Source organism: Balaenoptera acutorostrata, chromosome 1, assembly GCF_949987535.1.
Source record: "Balaenoptera acutorostrata chromosome 1, mBalAcu1.1, whole genome shotgun sequence".
Lineage (NCBI taxonomy): Eukaryota > Metazoa > Chordata > Mammalia > Artiodactyla > Balaenopteridae > Balaenoptera > Balaenoptera acutorostrata.
The window spans coordinates 114,842,401-114,858,258 of NC_080064.1; the positions used below are offsets into that span (position 1 = coordinate 114,842,401).

At 48.3% G+C, this 15,858-nt stretch overlaps 2 protein-coding genes and 1 long non-coding RNA gene across 9 annotated transcripts in view; 1 reads left to right on the forward strand and 2 right to left on the reverse strand.

Moving 5' to 3' along the window:
• Window positions 1–5,942, reverse strand: part of MIR9-1HG (MIR9-1 host gene) — a 49,086-nt gene extending 43,144 nt beyond the window's left edge. The window contains exon 1 of the mRNA XM_028163869.2: window positions 5,505–5,942. Within this exon, the coding sequence (XP_028019670.1) occupies window positions 5,505–5,517 (13 nt within the window). The 5' untranslated portion in view covers window positions 5,518–5,942. The remainder of the gene's footprint in view (window positions 1–5,504) is intronic.
• Window positions 5,943–5,953: 11 nt separating this feature from the next.
• Window positions 5,954–12,129, forward strand: LOC103003173 (uncharacterized). 2 transcript variants are annotated; one of them, XR_450140.3, is made up of 4 exons: window positions 5,954–6,173; window positions 6,706–6,835; window positions 8,243–11,076; window positions 11,628–12,129. It is a non-coding gene; the product is annotated as an uncharacterized LOC103003173 (long non-coding RNA). The 2 variants fall into 2 exon arrangements; XR_003622395.2 differs by lacking the exon at window positions 5,954–6,173 and adding an exon at window positions 6,180–6,506.
• Window positions 12,130–14,340: 2,211 nt separating this feature from the next.
• The window catches only part of MEF2D (myocyte enhancer factor 2D), a 31,531-nt gene continuing 30,013 nt past the window's right edge, over window positions 14,341–15,858 (reverse strand). For all 6 annotated transcript variants that reach the window (XM_057533204.1, XM_057533214.1, XM_057533194.1 and 3 more), the window contains one exon: window positions 14,341–15,782. In XM_057533204.1, the coding sequence (XP_057389187.1) occupies window positions 15,771–15,782 (12 nt within the window). In that variant the 3' untranslated portion in view covers window positions 14,341–15,770. The remainder of the gene's footprint in view (window positions 15,783–15,858) is intronic.

A 15,858-nucleotide genomic window follows, 5' to 3' on the forward strand; every position in this document is an offset into this window, starting at 1 on the left:
CAAATATAATCTATTATATCAGCAAAATTTAAAGGTGTTAACATCCAATGTTGGCAGAAGTACAGGTAAATGAATGCTACCCATATACTTCTAGTACAATTTTTCTGGAAGGCCAACTTGGCAATATGTGTTAAAAGCTTTTCAAACGTGCATACTCTTTGGCTTTCCATTTTCAGTTCTAAGTATTCAGTCTAAGGAAATAAAATACGTACATGTATGTTCAGTGCTATTTATAATAGAAAAAAAAGGAAACAAACAGAATTTTCAACGGGGCAGTAGAATATAGTACATGTGTAGGAGATAATACTATGCAGACACTAAAAATATAGAAAATCATTTACTGACATGATAAAATGATTATGACATTAGTAAGTGAAAAAGAAAACATAATACACAAAATAGAAGTGTGTTCCCAGTCTTTTAAATGCCTATCTACCTACGCACACATTTGGAGAAAGAGAGAGAAGGAGAGGGAGATAGGAAAAGAGAGAGAGAGATGAAGACATGTATCTGGCTTGGGCAACAGAGAAAGTATTGTGACCATTAGCTGTGATAAGCAATTTAGGAGAAATTAACAGTTTCATTCCTGGAGATACTGAGTTTTTGTTCAGTTTAATCCGTAAAATACCCCAGGGATATGTTATATAGGTAGCTGGATACATAGATCTGAAGCTCAAGAGAGAGATTTAAGCTACTGACATAGATTGGGAGTCATCAGCATTTACGTGCTTGCTTAAACCTCAGGACTAGATGACACTTCCCTGAAAAGGAGTAAAGAAGAAAGGGCAGCAAATACAGAACCCCCAGGAAACAATACACAGTGAGCAAAAGGAGTATAGCCAGTAAAGAATAATGTCTCTTAGATCACCAGCAGTCTATAGTTCTGGTACACCACGCCATTACTGGAGACATGTAACCTTGCTTCCATCTGACTGAAAAAATCCACAGGAGCTCTCCTACACCACCTTTCCTACCTCAAGGGTCTGTATATAATTATGACTTGTGCCTTTAACCCTGCTGTCTACTTCAGAGGAGGAGACTTCTCACTTCCTTGCAAAGGCCAACCAGTCTCTTCAACTGGCTGATTTCTCAACTCTCTCCCATCCCCTCTGATGATGCATGTTCAAGTGTTCCCTTTCTCGAGCATTTTCAGCATCTCCTATGTTGCTGGTTTTGTCCCCTTTACTTACAAACATGCCACGATTTTCTCAATCTTAGGAACTCCAACTGGCATTATTTCTCCAATACTTCCTGCTTGATTTTTCTTCCCTGTAGTGCCAAACTTCTCTGCATGATTTATATCCTCTGTCATCACTTCACAACTGCTTTCTTTATAAACCACAGCAATATGTTTACCAACTCCCTCTGTTGAAACTACCCTCTCAAAAGTTACCAACAATCTCCTTATCTTAAAATCTAATGGGTTTTATTTAGCCAACACAGTCTTTGATCTTTTTGCAAGTTTGATGATGCTGACCATCCTTCTTTCTTGAAAAGTTTCCAGTTTGGTTTAATAAACTTTGATGGAACACCTCTTAGTTAGGTGCAAAGGATAATACTTGATCTCTGAGGAGTTTAGCCCAGTTGGAGCAGTTCAGTGAATTTAGCAACAGAGACTTTTGCCCCGGTCAGAAAGGCTTCAGTGGAATGGTGAAGGCTGACCTTAGACTACAGTGAGTTGAAGAGTGAAGCCAACTTATAATGGGAAAAGATAGAATAGAAATAGCAAATGCAATTAATTCTGTTATGAAATTTGTTGGAGAAGGGAAAAAGAGATAAAACTTTCTAGAAAGTACCTAGAAGGGATTATAGGACAATGGAGCACTGGAGAGACTTAAACATGTTCTTAGACTGAAGGAAAGATGCTAGTAGAAAGGGAAAAGTTGAAAACAGAGGAGGGGGACTTCCCCGGTGGCGCAGTGGTTGACAATCCGCCTGCCAATGCAGGGGACACAGGTTCGATCCCTGGTCTGGGAAGATCCCACATGCTGCGGAGCAACTAAGCTTGCCATGCATCTAGAGCCTGTGCTGTGCAACAAGAGAAGCCACCGCAATGAGAAGCCCATGCACCGCAACGAAGAGTAGCCCCCACTCCCCACAACTAGAAAAAGCCTGTGCGCAGCATAAATAAATAAATAAGAAAAAAAGAGGAAGGGAAGGGTATAACTGATGGGGCAAAGCCCTGGAAGTACCAAGAGGGTTGGGATTGATATTATAGAACTGGTATGAACAGGAACAGGAACCTCTTCCACTAAAATTATACTTAAGCATGTATGATTTGAGGGTGGGAAAAGAGTTCCTCTTTGGTACTATATTAGAGAGGCTAAAGACTGTGGCCCAACACATCTGGCCTATAGATGTGTGTGTGTGTGTGTGTGTGTGTGTGTGTTTACCTGCATAGAGCTTTAAAAGAATCTGAATTGGTTCCCCACATTTAAAAATCATGAGATTTCAAACAAAAATCTGGATTTCCAGCTTCATCTTAAAAACTAAAAGATGTGGCAACACAAGCATTGGTAACCAGAGACTGCTGACTTCTTTGGATGGGCTGTGTCCTCTCCAGTCTCCACTGCTCCCTCATACTTACCACATGACCACTTCACTTATTTATGTTATCTGCCAGGCATCTGAATTTGTAACCCCTCCTATTATTATCTTTCCTACTTTTTTTTTTTTTTTGGCCATGCTGTGCAGCATGCGGGATCTTAGTTCCCCAACCAGGGATTGAATCCATACCCCTGCATTGGGAACACAGAGTCTTAACCACTGAACCAGCAGGGAAGTCTCTCCTACTTCTGAGACTGATTTTTTTTTAAATTTAATTTATTTAATTTGTTTATTTTTGGCTGCGTTGGGTCTTCGTTGCTGCACGTGGGCTTTCTCTAGTTGCAGCGAGCGGGGGCTACTCTTCGTTGCGGTGCTCAGGCTTCTCACTGCGGTGGCTTCTCCTGTGGAGCACAGGCTCTAGGCGTGCGGGCTCAGTAGTTGTGGCTCACAGGCTCTAGAGCGCAGGCTCAGCAGTTGTGGCGCACGGGCTTAGTTGCTCTGTGGCATGTGGGATCTTCCCCGACCAGGGCGCAAACCCATGTCCCCTGCATTGGCAGGCGGATTCTTAACCACTGTGCCACAAGGGAAGCCCTGAGACTGATTTTTATGTCACTTTCTATGGCTTCTCTTTCTTGTGTCGGATAACTGGGTGTTGCTTCTGTTCTCAATCTTCTTCTTCTACACGTTTTCCCTTCAAGAACTTGTTCAAGTTCAATCTATCACTTCTGTGCAGATTACCTGTAACTCAATATTACAAAATCTTTGAATATTGGAGTTGGAAAAGGAATTTAGAGATCGGATAGTTCAATCTTCCCAATCCATAGAACATAGTTGGATAACAGACTTCTATAATGCAAAAGAACTTTAAAGATGAACTAGCATAATTTACAAATAAGGACATTTAGGTCTCACAGAGATTAAACATCGCTCTCTACTTCACCACACAATTCTGTGCAATTCAAGACACATCTACTACTTTGTGCAAGACACCATGGGGGAATAGAAACTTGAATTAGATAGGGTTCCTTCTCTCAAGGAACTCACTTCTAGCACAAGCACACGAAATAAAATGTGGTTACGTCCTATAATGGAGAAAGAACATGACATTAATGGACAACCTAGGACAGCAAAGTTCCAATGATGGATATCTGCATATGTAACTATATGAGTAGATTTAACTAGATCTTGAGAAGAGGGTAGGGCACATGCTTCTTTTTATAGTTCTTGCTGTGTGTATATGTTCCTTAATATCTGAGAATATAAACTCAGATGGATTAAGTAACTTGTCCAAGGCGACTCTTTCAATTAAAGGCAAGGCCAGGTCTAGAAATCAGGTCTCCTAACTCAAACTCCAGTGTTCTTTCTCTTACATCTCAGTGTGTCTTCAGCCCTTATTTCTCCTGAGCACTATCCTGTATTATCAACTGTCTGCTAGGCATTTCTAAATGAAGGCCTACTTCCTTGTTTTACTTGGTAGCACAACCATTCATCCAGTTGGGATGGGTCAACATCCTGTAGCTACATACAACAATACACATAACAACAACTACAACACACCTCACACTTATTCTGGCAATAGGTCTTATTAATTTGTCCTTCAAAATGTCTCCTTTGTCCAGGCATTTCTTTGGTGGCCACTTCCACTTCCCCAGTGGAAAGCCTTATTATCTTCATATGGTTTTGCCTTCATCCCCTGATAAACTCATAGAGCCTTAGAGTTGAGAAGAATCTTAGAGGTTATCTATATCCAACCTTTACCCAGAGAGAGAATCACTTCTATAGTACTCCTGATCCTGACAATGGTCAGCCAGCTGCTGTGCAGGGTATTCAACTACTTCTAGGACAGCTCATTTCACCACTAGACACCCAAGTAATTAGAAAATTCAGCCACTCGCTCACTCAACAAATGTTTACTGGGCTTCCCTGGTGGCGCAGTGGTTGAGAGTCTGCCTGCCAATGCAGGGGACACGGGTTCGAGCCCTGGTCTGGGAAGATCCCACATGCCGCGGAGCAACTGGGCCCGTGAGCCATAATTACTGAGCCTGCACGCCATAATTACTGAGCCTGCGCGTCTGGAGCCTGTGCTCCGCAACGAGAGAGGCCGTGATAGTGAGAGGCCCGCGCACCGCGATGAAGAGTGGCCCCCGCTTGCCACAACTAGAGAAAGCCCTCGCACAGAAATGAAGACCCAACACAACCATAAATAAATAAATTTTTTAAAAAATGCAAACCTTAAAAAAAAAAACAGTTATAAAAAAACAAAACAAAACAAAAAAAACAAATGTCTACTGATCACGTTCCTTGTTCAGGCATAGTGCTTGGCACACTGGAGGTTTAGCTGTACAGGGCTCCCCACAGGCCTTCTGCATTTCCGCCTTTCCTGTCTTTGTTCACTGGCCTCAAGTAACTTTCAGTTGAGTTTCTTCTTCTCTAACATGGAGATAATAATACCTATCTCGAAGGGTTTTTGTGAGGATCAACTGATATAACATGTGTAGAAATGCTCTGGAAACCAACTGTAATATAGGTAAGGCTTTCTCCTCATCTCTCCAACTGTGTATTCTATTTGGGGGGGTGGTGGTGGAGATGATTCTACTATCATCTTTTAGATTATATTTTATACATACAAAAGAATAGTTGTTATATGTGAGTTATAAGATATAATGAATACCCACAAATCTACCATTTAACCCAATAACTAGAACATTACCAAGAGCATCCACTTTTCTTCCCCATCCCATCCCCAAACTCTCTCCAAAGTAACTACTAATAAATTTTGTGTTTATCATTCCTCTGCTTTTCAAAACGTTTTACCATATATACCCAAACAATATATTGTTTAATTTTGCTTGTTTCTGAAATTTATGAAAATGGTCTCAAATACTTGCAGTGTTCTGGGATTTCTTTTATCATTCAATAGTATGTTCCTAAGATTTAGTCAATCCAATTATACATACTCTGAAGCTTCATCTCCTTGACGTAGCCTCTTCAGATCACAAGAGCACAAAGCGATCCTTCCCACTCTGAACGCCTCTAGTAGTCACTGTCTATTTTTAAAATGAGCTGAAATTGTAGCTTCACTTTTCCTATATCTTAAGTGGCATCACCCTAACTAGACATAAACTCCTTGGAAGGCAGGGAGGTGGCTTATCATGGTAGGAGAGCACTGAATGGGCGGCCTGGGTTCCAATTCCGGTGTCACCCTCACAGGCAGTGTCCTCGGCCTGGTTCCTTCCCCTTTCTGAGCCTCCGCTTCTTTCTTTACTTTAACAGGAGGGTTTTTGCGAGGAACTCCTGAGACAGCGGATACAACGCGCTTCGTAACCTGCGAATTAATAGTCACGTCACCGTTGGGCCCACAGTTTCCAGAGGCGCCTCTGCACACAGGGCCAGGCCAGTGGCGCTCTGGCTGTGTCTGGGGACGGCCGTGTCACCCGCGAGGGCAGGGACCGGGATTCTTCCTTTCTTCGGGATACTCCAGGAAGCACCATGGCGGGCCGTACTGTTAACGGAGGCTAAACTTCTGTGAAAACTGCCAGCAGGCGGGAGGGCGCTCCCTCCCCTGGAATTGGGCAGGGCGCGAGGCAGTTGTATTCACGCATGCGCATCTCCTCCTTGAGGCCCTGGTGAGACCCAGCCAAAATTGGTTCGCTCCGCTCGGGTTTTTTCCATACAGGGGCTAAAAATCTTTTCTGTACGCATGTGTCTTGTGTAGGCTGCGGTTGGCTGATGGTCCCATCCGTCATCGGATGAGCCAATGAAGTGAGCCTCAAGATCCACTTCCCGCCCTTCGGTGGGGAGCCCTGGGAGTGGATTTGGGTCTTTGTCCGCACTCATAGCCGTGTGGACCAAGCGGTTGAGAAAGCAGCTTGGGAGCGGGCAGGAAGCTTGCTCACCCGCTGGCGACCGACTGCCTTATTTGCTGTTATAGCGGGGAGGGTGAATGAGAGAGTGAAAGGGTCCGTGTAAAGGGCGCCGGGGTCCCCAGGGGTCGTTGCTAGTCAGTCATTTGTTGAGCACCCACTGTATGCCAGACGCTGCCCTAGGCAGGCGCTTTGGAACGGTGATCTCTGCTTCCATGGGGGCTTACAGCCTAGTGGGATAGGTTAAACAAGTGCTTTTATTGCCTTACACCTCCCTTCTTCCCCTTCGCCTTAGATGGAGAGTCTCCTCTTCGCGAATACTAAACCAATTCAAGGTCCCCACCCGGCACTGGGTGGCAGCGCTGGGATTGGGCACCAAGGCGCCGAGGCCAGCCTCCGCTTCCAGCCGAGGGCGGTGACTAGGGGTGAGGACTGGCGCTGCGGTCACGTGAGGGCGGAGTTTGGCGGGCGCGTGACCTCCGTGTAGGCGGGGCCGTTCCCCTTCCTCTTCCCCTTTCCCTTCGCTCTTGGGCCCTCGGCGTCGTCACCAGCTTTTATTGGGCACATGGCGGCTGATGCGCAGTAAATGGGAGTGACAATGGGAGTGACTCTGGGAGGCCACACTGCGAAGGCGGGGACCTCAAGCCAAACGAAGTGCCCGAATGAGGCCTAAGAGCTGTAAACAGGTGGAAACGGGGACAAAGCAAAGGGGGGTGGGGTGGGTAAATGCAAGTCAATCCAACTGGAAGCAGTAAAGCCTGGGCTCAAATGAACTATACCTATTTGGGAACTGCGCTGTGGAAAGAACCTGAGAGCCACCTTTTCCTTTTGGGCCTAGGGTTTACCAACTGAAATAGAGTAGGGCACTGGACGTGCCCCCTAGCCGGGCAATGACACTGAATGATTTAAGTTTGCAATCAGAAACAAGCAGTCTGTATTGGCTTAGTAGGAGCCACTTTGGAGCCTGGGGTGGGGTCGCCTTATGTCCCTTTCACATCCGCTTGCTGTTCCTGAAACAAGTTTCCACAATCACAAGGCTGGAAAAGTTAGCCCATGGGACTGAGGGGTGAGTCACAAGAACATGAGCTACAGGGAACTGCTTGGCCTCCTTGGCTGGAACAATCAGATACCACCCTTTGCTTCCCACCTCCCAAGAGTCACCTCTTTGGGGATGGGAGCCCACTGGGTGCTAATTCTTCAGTAGAGTGATAACTAGAAGAAACGGGAATCCACGCTCCTCAGCCCCATTGGATCTGGTACTGGAAAGTAGAGAAGCTGCAGAAAGTTACCACGCCCATGAGGGGAAAAAAACCCTTTGTAGCGCTCAGTTTATGAACTGCACTTTCACATGCATTATCTCATTTTAGTCTGACCGAACACATACTGTGTGCCAGGCACTGAGCCAGACACAAAAATGGGTGAGACAGTGAATTTTTAAGAAGAGCTTTCAGTCCAGTTGTACAGAGAAAATAGAAGCTAGGACCTACAGTTTCATGTAGAATGAGGTAGGAGCTATAAAAAAGGGGCAGATTCCTAAGACACTTCATAAGAGAAGGATATCATAGCCAGCTGGGTAGGATGGGGGAAATCAGGAAAAGTTTAATGGAGGGAAAGTTGTAGGAGTAAAAGCTTGAATGATAGGAAAGTTTTCAAAGAAATAGGCATGTAGAGCCCAATTTTTTGCCCATAGAACCTCTTACTCAAGTAAGTTAATCTATTTTCATGTCTTTGACAAGTAGCAGTAATAAAAATAATAACAGTGATTGAGCACTTGTTATGGATCAGGAATGGTTTCAAGTGATTAATTTGTAACATTTATTTAAATCTCACAGCAACCCATTTTACACATGAAGTGACTGAGTCTTGAAGAAGTTAAGGTACGCTCTAGGCTGATGTCTCACAAGTCTTCTCTTGTCTCTGGCCTAGGCATTGGCCTGAGCCCCAGCTTCATTCATCCAGCTGCCTACCAGGTAGTTCCTCTGGAATATCTTCCAGGTATCTAGTAAAGAAGTGTTATCTCTCCTTATCAAAAGAAAACCAGTGACCTCTAGGGTTGCACCGGGTCCACCACACCTGACTGTGCAGTTACCCCTGGGGAGCAAAACACTCCTCTCTACTTTCGATGCCCCAAAGAATGCATCAGTGAGCTTTCCCTTTTTCAAGGTTAGCACAAGCCTTGTGAGTCAAGGGACTTCCCTGGTGGTCCAGTGATTAAGACTCTGCACTTCCACTGCAGGGGCGTGAGTTCGATCCTTGGTCGGGGAACTAAGATCCCAGATGTGGTACGGCCAAAAAAAAAAAGACTAATGAGTCAAGCAGGCCTTTAATGAAGTTAGGAGATCACAGATAAATACATTTCTGGTTCTTCTGATCTATACAACTCAAACTCTTATGCAGCTTGGGGCCCTTTATGAGTCTCTCCTTGCCCCGCCCTCCAACCTTTTTCCATGGTCCTTGGAGTTCCCATGTCCCAAAGACGACGACTTCACAGGTGACCAACACTATGAATGGCTTCCCTCTTCATAAAAACCTTCTCTCTACCCATGGGGTGACTTCATCCTGCTGGCCTGGACAGGATGACCATCTATCAATACCATACGAGGGCTTCCACGTACACCTCCAACTCGGTTCATCTGAAACGAAACTCATCTCCTTCGGACGTACCTGGTGGCCTCGTCTGGCGCCACAGCACCACCATCCAGTCAGCAGTACAAGCACGTGTTTGAGAGTCGTTGACTCGCCTCCCTTTCCTTCGTCCTCTACCCTCACCAGGCAGTTTCCAAGTCCTGTTATTCTACCTCTTAAGTATTTACTAAATTCATCCTCTCACTTGCAAAGGACCCTGACTGGACCTCAATTCTGCCTGCCTTCCAACTGGTTCTCGGCATTACTGTCTGAGGGAGCTTATACTGGCAGGAAGCTTTCTGAAGTGCAAATCTGATCAAGTCCCTCCTCTATTTAAAATCCTTTGATGACCAAATATCTCCTGCAGAATAAAACCCCAATTATGGCAATCAAGGTCCTTCACAGTGAGGTTTCCGCCTACCTCTTCAGCTTTCTCTGCTATACCTTTGACCCATACCACAGTATTTGATTTCCTGAATGCACCATTTTCTCTCCATACTTTACACGCTATTCCGGCTACCAGGAATGACTTCCCTGCCCTCATTTGTACATGTCTTCCAAATCCAGCTCAAATACCTCCCCTAAGTAGCCTCCCCTGATCTGTACTGGCTCGGATTTCGGTGTGCCTCCTCCTCTGATCCCACAGCCCACTTACAGCCTTCCTACATGTCATTTAATGCAGCCTGCTGACTCAAGTGTTAACTGTTGCTTCACTTCTCTCTTGTCCCCGCTTAACTGTGAGTTGAGAGGCAGGAGCTGTCTTGTTCCTCTCTATATCTCCAATACCTAACAAAGAGTTTCACACACAGCAGGTGCTTAATAAGTGTTTGTTGCATTTAAGACAGGAGGATGGCATGACTGAAGACTCAAAGGGTCTGTCAAGGAATGGACTGTACTGCCTGGTTGCCCTAGTGGCCAAGGGATGTGCAGTGGAGTTGCATGGACTACGCCTGGAAAAGAGGTCGTGTCAGTTCTTTGAAGGCCCTGGGAGCCCTGCCCAGGAGTTTGGGCTTATTTGGTGGGCAGTAGAGAACCATGAGGTGCTGGCTGATCAGTGCTGTGCCAAAGATGGGAGGATGGATTAGAGAAGGCGAAGGCTTGGTTTAGAGAAAACAGGTAGCTGTTAGCTCTGTCTTACAGTTGATGAAACAGTGGCTTGGGCAGATGGTGACTACCCAAGGCCACACAGCTGGTAAGCAACAGAACTAGGAGTGGAACAAGTTCTGGACTATGCCAAGTCCAGAGATCTTTATACCACACCACAGCGGGTATGCAGTAGATGGGGCTTCAAGGTTGTCCCAATGTGAATGGATACTCCATTAATCAGGATAGGATAGGTTATATTGCAGACACAATTCTGAAATCTCTGTGGCTTAACATAACACACTTATTTGCCATTCACACAAAGTCCACTGTGGCGCTGGACATCACCTTAAGGCAGCTTAGCCATCCAGGCTGCTTTGACATGCTTCCACAGTTGTTGCCACGATAGGGAAAGAGCACTTGGAGAATCACATACCAGCTTGATTTTGGAAGTGACACACATTACTTCCAGTACGGTCCACTGGCCAGAACTAGTCTGATGACCTCACTTGACTACCCAGGGACTGGGAAATACAGTCTTCTATGTGTCCAGGAAGCGGAAGAGGGCAGGAAATATTTGTGGGCAATAGTAATGCCTACCCAGGACATCAGGAGCCGATGCCTATAGAGAAGGAGGGGTGAGGCCAAACAGTCTTGAGTGTATGAAATGTGCAAAGGAGAGAGGTTTTGCTCAGGATTTGTGTTAGGTCAAGGCTGTTCTAGTCACAGGCAGCCAGCAGGGGAACCTCACCCGGAGGATAGTACCTTCTTAACCCTTTCCTGCTCAGCATCTTTCACCTCTGCTCCAGCTGAGGGAGAAGTGAAGCAAAATCTGTAATGACCCTGAGAGGGAGGCAGGACTGGTACAGATGACCGCAGTTTTCAGATGAGGAACCCAAGGAATGAAGACATTCTGTGATGTGCCTGCATGTGCAGCAACCAAAGCATCAAAACCACGGTTTGTGGATTTTAGGCATTTGCAGGCCTGTCGCCACCATCCTATGTGGGCCCTTCATACTCCATGTCTGCCTCTGCAGCACCTAGCATGGGCCTAGTACAGAGGAGTGGCCAAACCCTGTTAGTAGTGAGCCAGGCCCTCCCCATGCACTTCCCTCCAGAGCCCCTGCATCTGCCCTACAGCATAGCTGTGCAGGGCACACGGCTACGGGAGCAAGAGCCACCAGCCCCTGCCAACCAAACCTCTGCAGAAAGGCACCAGGTGGGGAAGCCCTTTGGGGTATGTGAGGAGGGCAGGGAGAGGCTCCTGGCACTGTTAGAGGGCGCTTCAAAAGGGAGGGGTAGGGCAGCTGCCCCTTCGGGAGGGAACTCTGGGGGGGCCGTGAAGGTGGAATCCATCTGTGCCTAACATAGTGCCTGGGCAAGTTTCTGCTGTGGAAAAGTTTTCCGTAGCTGAAGGTCCTCTATCACACTCCTCCTCCTCCTCCTCCTCGCACACTCCATCTGTTCCTGACCTGGCCTTGAGTGGTATTTGTTTTTCTTGTGTCCCAGGATCCCTCCTCTGGCTTCTAACCAGACAACCCTCCTGAGTCCTGGGGCTGCTTCTGCTTCTGACAGAGCACCTGGAAGAAATTCTCACCTGAAAACCCCACCTCAGACATCTCGAGTGTCCGCCCGGCAGGCTAACCGCCCTTCTTTCCTGCTGAGGTGGAGCTCTGGACTCCCACCCTGGCAGGGCCACACGATCCTTCCTTCCCCTCCTCAGCCGACCGCACCAAAGAAACCAGAACCCAGGCCGAAGTATCAGAAACGTGTATTCTTTTTCTTTTAATAGTAAACCTCTTTACAACAAATATAGTGAAAGAGTTTTCAAACAAAACTCATAAGAATCTCGAGGACTTTGTCTTTTCTTATTGTGTAGAATACTAAGAAAGCATCACCATACAGCACAAAAAGAAATATTGAAAACAAATCAACAGTCACACACTTGGACTCGCCCTCCCCAGGACCCAGGATGAGCCCTAGGAGTGTGGGTGATTGTCGGGTTTGAGGATGGGGCACCTCCGGGCCTGTCTCCCCTCCCTCTCCCTCCCCCCTTCCCTCTGGGACTTGAATGGGGAAGACAGAGAGAATCCAGATTCTCCACATAACACTCCAGCCCCCCTCCCCCCCTACGAATCCCATTCCTTCTACCAACTGCTTAGGGGATGGAGAGGCGGCAAGAGGGGAGATGAAGCGTTCCCAGGCTCCACGTCTCCTCCCCTCCGTGAAAGCCTAATTTCACCCCCCACCCCACCCCAGGGGATTCCAAAGAGTCAGTTAAAAATATATAGATATAGATATTTCTAGATACACTTTTACATCATTTCTGTCTCTCCAAACAAATAAATAATCAGCAAGAGAAGGTGCATTACTTCCTTCCTGTCCAAGGTGGGAAGGGCTGGATAAGGGTCAGGGGTCAGTCTCGCTGCATTGAGTGCACTGCTGGGGGGAGGGGAAATGGTGTGTTCCACCGGGGGGTGTGTATGTGTGGGAGGTCCTCTTGCCCACTATCCCTGAAAGCTGTGGGAAACCTGGGGAGTGGAGGGGCATTGGATGACTCCAGTGATTACTTTGGCAAATGCCCAGTTCTTCGGAGGAAGGAGTGGGTGGAGGCAAATTTGGCTTGTGAGAGGAAGAAGAAATGAAGTCTCCACTTGAGGTCTGGGTTCCCAGAGACCCATTCATCAGGCCGGCCAGGGGCCCCTACCCCCAAGAGAAACCTTGGGATACTGAATTGCAGAAATGTCACATATTCATTCACAGATCACCCCCTGCCCCCAGGGATAGAGAGAAAAGGACACACACACATCCACACATGGTAATCAAAAGCCAGGTTTGCCATTACAAGGCAGAGGGCAAAACTGGTGAATATTGCACCGTGAACTGCAGGGGCCCTCACCCCGACCCCATGTTTAATGGTGGCCAAGCCCAGCCTAGAAAGGTGGGCAGACTGATGGCGGGAATAGCCTGAGAAGGGAAGGCCAGTCATTCAACGTTTATTGAGCACCTATCATTCACCTTTCACCCAATCAGCATTTGTTGAGCGCTGGCTATGTGCCAGGCACTGGGCAAGGCTCTGGGGATGCATGCATACATGCACAAGACTACACCCTGGCTTCTTTCAAGGTCCTGATCAAGCCTCATCGATTCTTGACACTCCCTCTAGGAACGTGCAGGAAGACTGAGCATGCTGTGTGCCCAATCAGCAGTTGGGGGGTAAGCTGTAAGGAAGGATCACAGCCCAGGTGAGCAAAAAGCTGCAGAGAGGAAGAGGAACTTGAGTATCATCCTGAAAGCAGGAGGGGGTGTGGGGGGAAGAGCGTACTCCAAGAAAGGGAGCTGGGTATAAAGGCCTGGGCACTGGGTGAACAATTGTGCGTGGAGCTGCGGGAGAGGTAGGGCTATAGGGAGAAGCCAAGAGGGCCAAGTGCCAGATCCCCAAGTGAAGTATAAACATATTAGAGCTGAGGGTAAGAACAGGGGATGCAGCAGGGAAGAAGAGAGTGGGGCTCAGGAAGGAGGGTCATAGAACTGGAAGCCAGGGCTGTGTGGCTGCAAGAAGAGCCATCTGTCCCTCTGTAAACACACACTCAGGCACACACACACACACACACACACACAGGCACACACCCTCAGAGCTCAGTTCACACAGATTCACACACACATGCCCAGATGGGCTCAGACACACACAAAGGTACACCCATGCAACCATACACACACACACATAAATACAAAGGTACACTCAGACACATAAATACCAGATGCCCTCATAAACACACTCGGGTACCTGTGCGGTCACACGCACCCCTCTGCTCTGGTTTCCTTCCCTGCATCAAGTGTCGGAATACTGCAAGCGGCTGGATCGTAGAGGCAGGCAGAGTGTCTGTCGCCTACCACAAAACCGGGCCTTGTCTAACTCTACTTTCCCACCAGGATGAAACCCCAAGGGAGCACTGCACCCCTTGGGCAGAGGGGCTGGGCTTCTTATGTGAAGGAGTGGGGCAGGCCCCAGTCTGCCTGCCCATGTCACCCCAGGACAGGCCCCTTAGGGCAGGGGGTAGTGGTGGATTGCGGGCCGGGGGCCTGCCCCCTCCAGTTTGATCTGTGATCCAGCCTGGGGTCTCAGGACCCCACGCTTTGGCTGCCCCCACTGGGGAGGCAGTAGAGAGGGCGGACTTGGGGGCGGGGAGGGGAGCAAGAACAACAGCAGAAAAATCTCATCTGTACAGTACGGGCCGTTTGAGTCATTATTATTACAATATACTTTGACAAAAATAGAATCTCATTTCATATCAATACAACAACAACAACAAAAAACAGTTTCCTGGACTGTTACACTGCTAACGTTTTCCAAAGGTTGCTATTTACAATTACAGTAGCCAAGACAGAAGGTGGGATGCGGCCTGGGGGTGGTGGGACAGGAGGTAGCGAGACAATGAGGGCGCCAAGAGCAGGGAGGTGGGGTCAGGAGCGGAAGGAGCTGGGAGGAGGGCTGGGGAGAGGGGCCAAGGAGGAAAGAAGGGAGGCAGGCCTTTTGCGGACCTTCTCCATCCCCTCTCCCACCCTCACACACCACCCCAGTGTCCACTCCTCTGGGTATGTGTACGTGCAAGGAAGAGCAAGTCCCCTCACTCACGCTAGTCCCTGGATGCAAGGGTTTCCAGTCCTCAGGCACCCCGGGGTGCCTGAGGCCGTCTCCTGCTGAGCCACCTCACTCTCCCCAGTTCTCCCTGCGCTTTGTGGCCAGCTTTACAGGGCTGGTGTCAACTGAGGGATGGGGAGCTATTGCACTGTGTATCTTAGAGAAAGTGCTGGGGAAGGGAGGGGGCCCCCAATTCACCCCCTGCCCCAGCCCTTCTGCCCCTCCTCAGCCCTCTCCTCATGGCTCTCTGTCTTTCTCTCCAACTGTGCTTCATAGGGGCCCTACCTCAAGCCCCTCCCCCTCCAGCCTCGATTCCCAGGCAGCCTTCCCAGCCCCAAACCTCAGCCAGCACCCGCACACCCTGGAGGTGCAGATCACACAATAACCAGTTGAGAGTGTGTGGTGTGTGTGCAGGGGCCTCTGGGGCCCAGGCTTGGGTATTCTGCCCCATGTGCCTGTGGCCATAGGAACAGCCGAGAAGCAGAGACCTTCTTCAGAACCTCTGCCTCACTTTCCCCCTGAAACACAAAACCACCCATGAGGCCGACTTTGGGGTTTCAGTCTATTGTAAGGGGTTTTTGTTGTTTGGTAGTTTTTGGTTATTTCCCTCTGTCTGGGGGATGGGGTGGGAGGGCCCCGCATGCAGGGCTCGGCACCTGTCCTTTCCCAAGGCCTATCGGGCCCCCCACCCCCTCCTGCAGCATATGTGTACAACGTGCAAAGTGTCCCCCCCTTCCCGCAAAAAAGAGCCTCCCAGCCAGTGAAACTGGTGGGGGGTGCAGAAAGAGGGGATGGGAGCATCCCCCTCTCCAAAGCGAGAATCCAAATTAAAAAAAATATAATAATAATAATAATATAATAATAATTATACACAAATGTAACCGTCAACAGGACACGGAGCACAAGAAAGGAAGTGGGGGTCGAGCGGGAGGAGCCCAGGACAGGGAGGGGTGGGCGGTGAGATTGTCAACTCTTCATCAGGGAGGCTGAGAGGAGGGGAGTGGGAACCGTCACTTTAATGTCTGTGAAGAGAGGAGATGGAGAAGGGGGTGTGAGGGCGTGGCCCAGGCTACGGGGTATGTGCCCCCCACGTCCCTC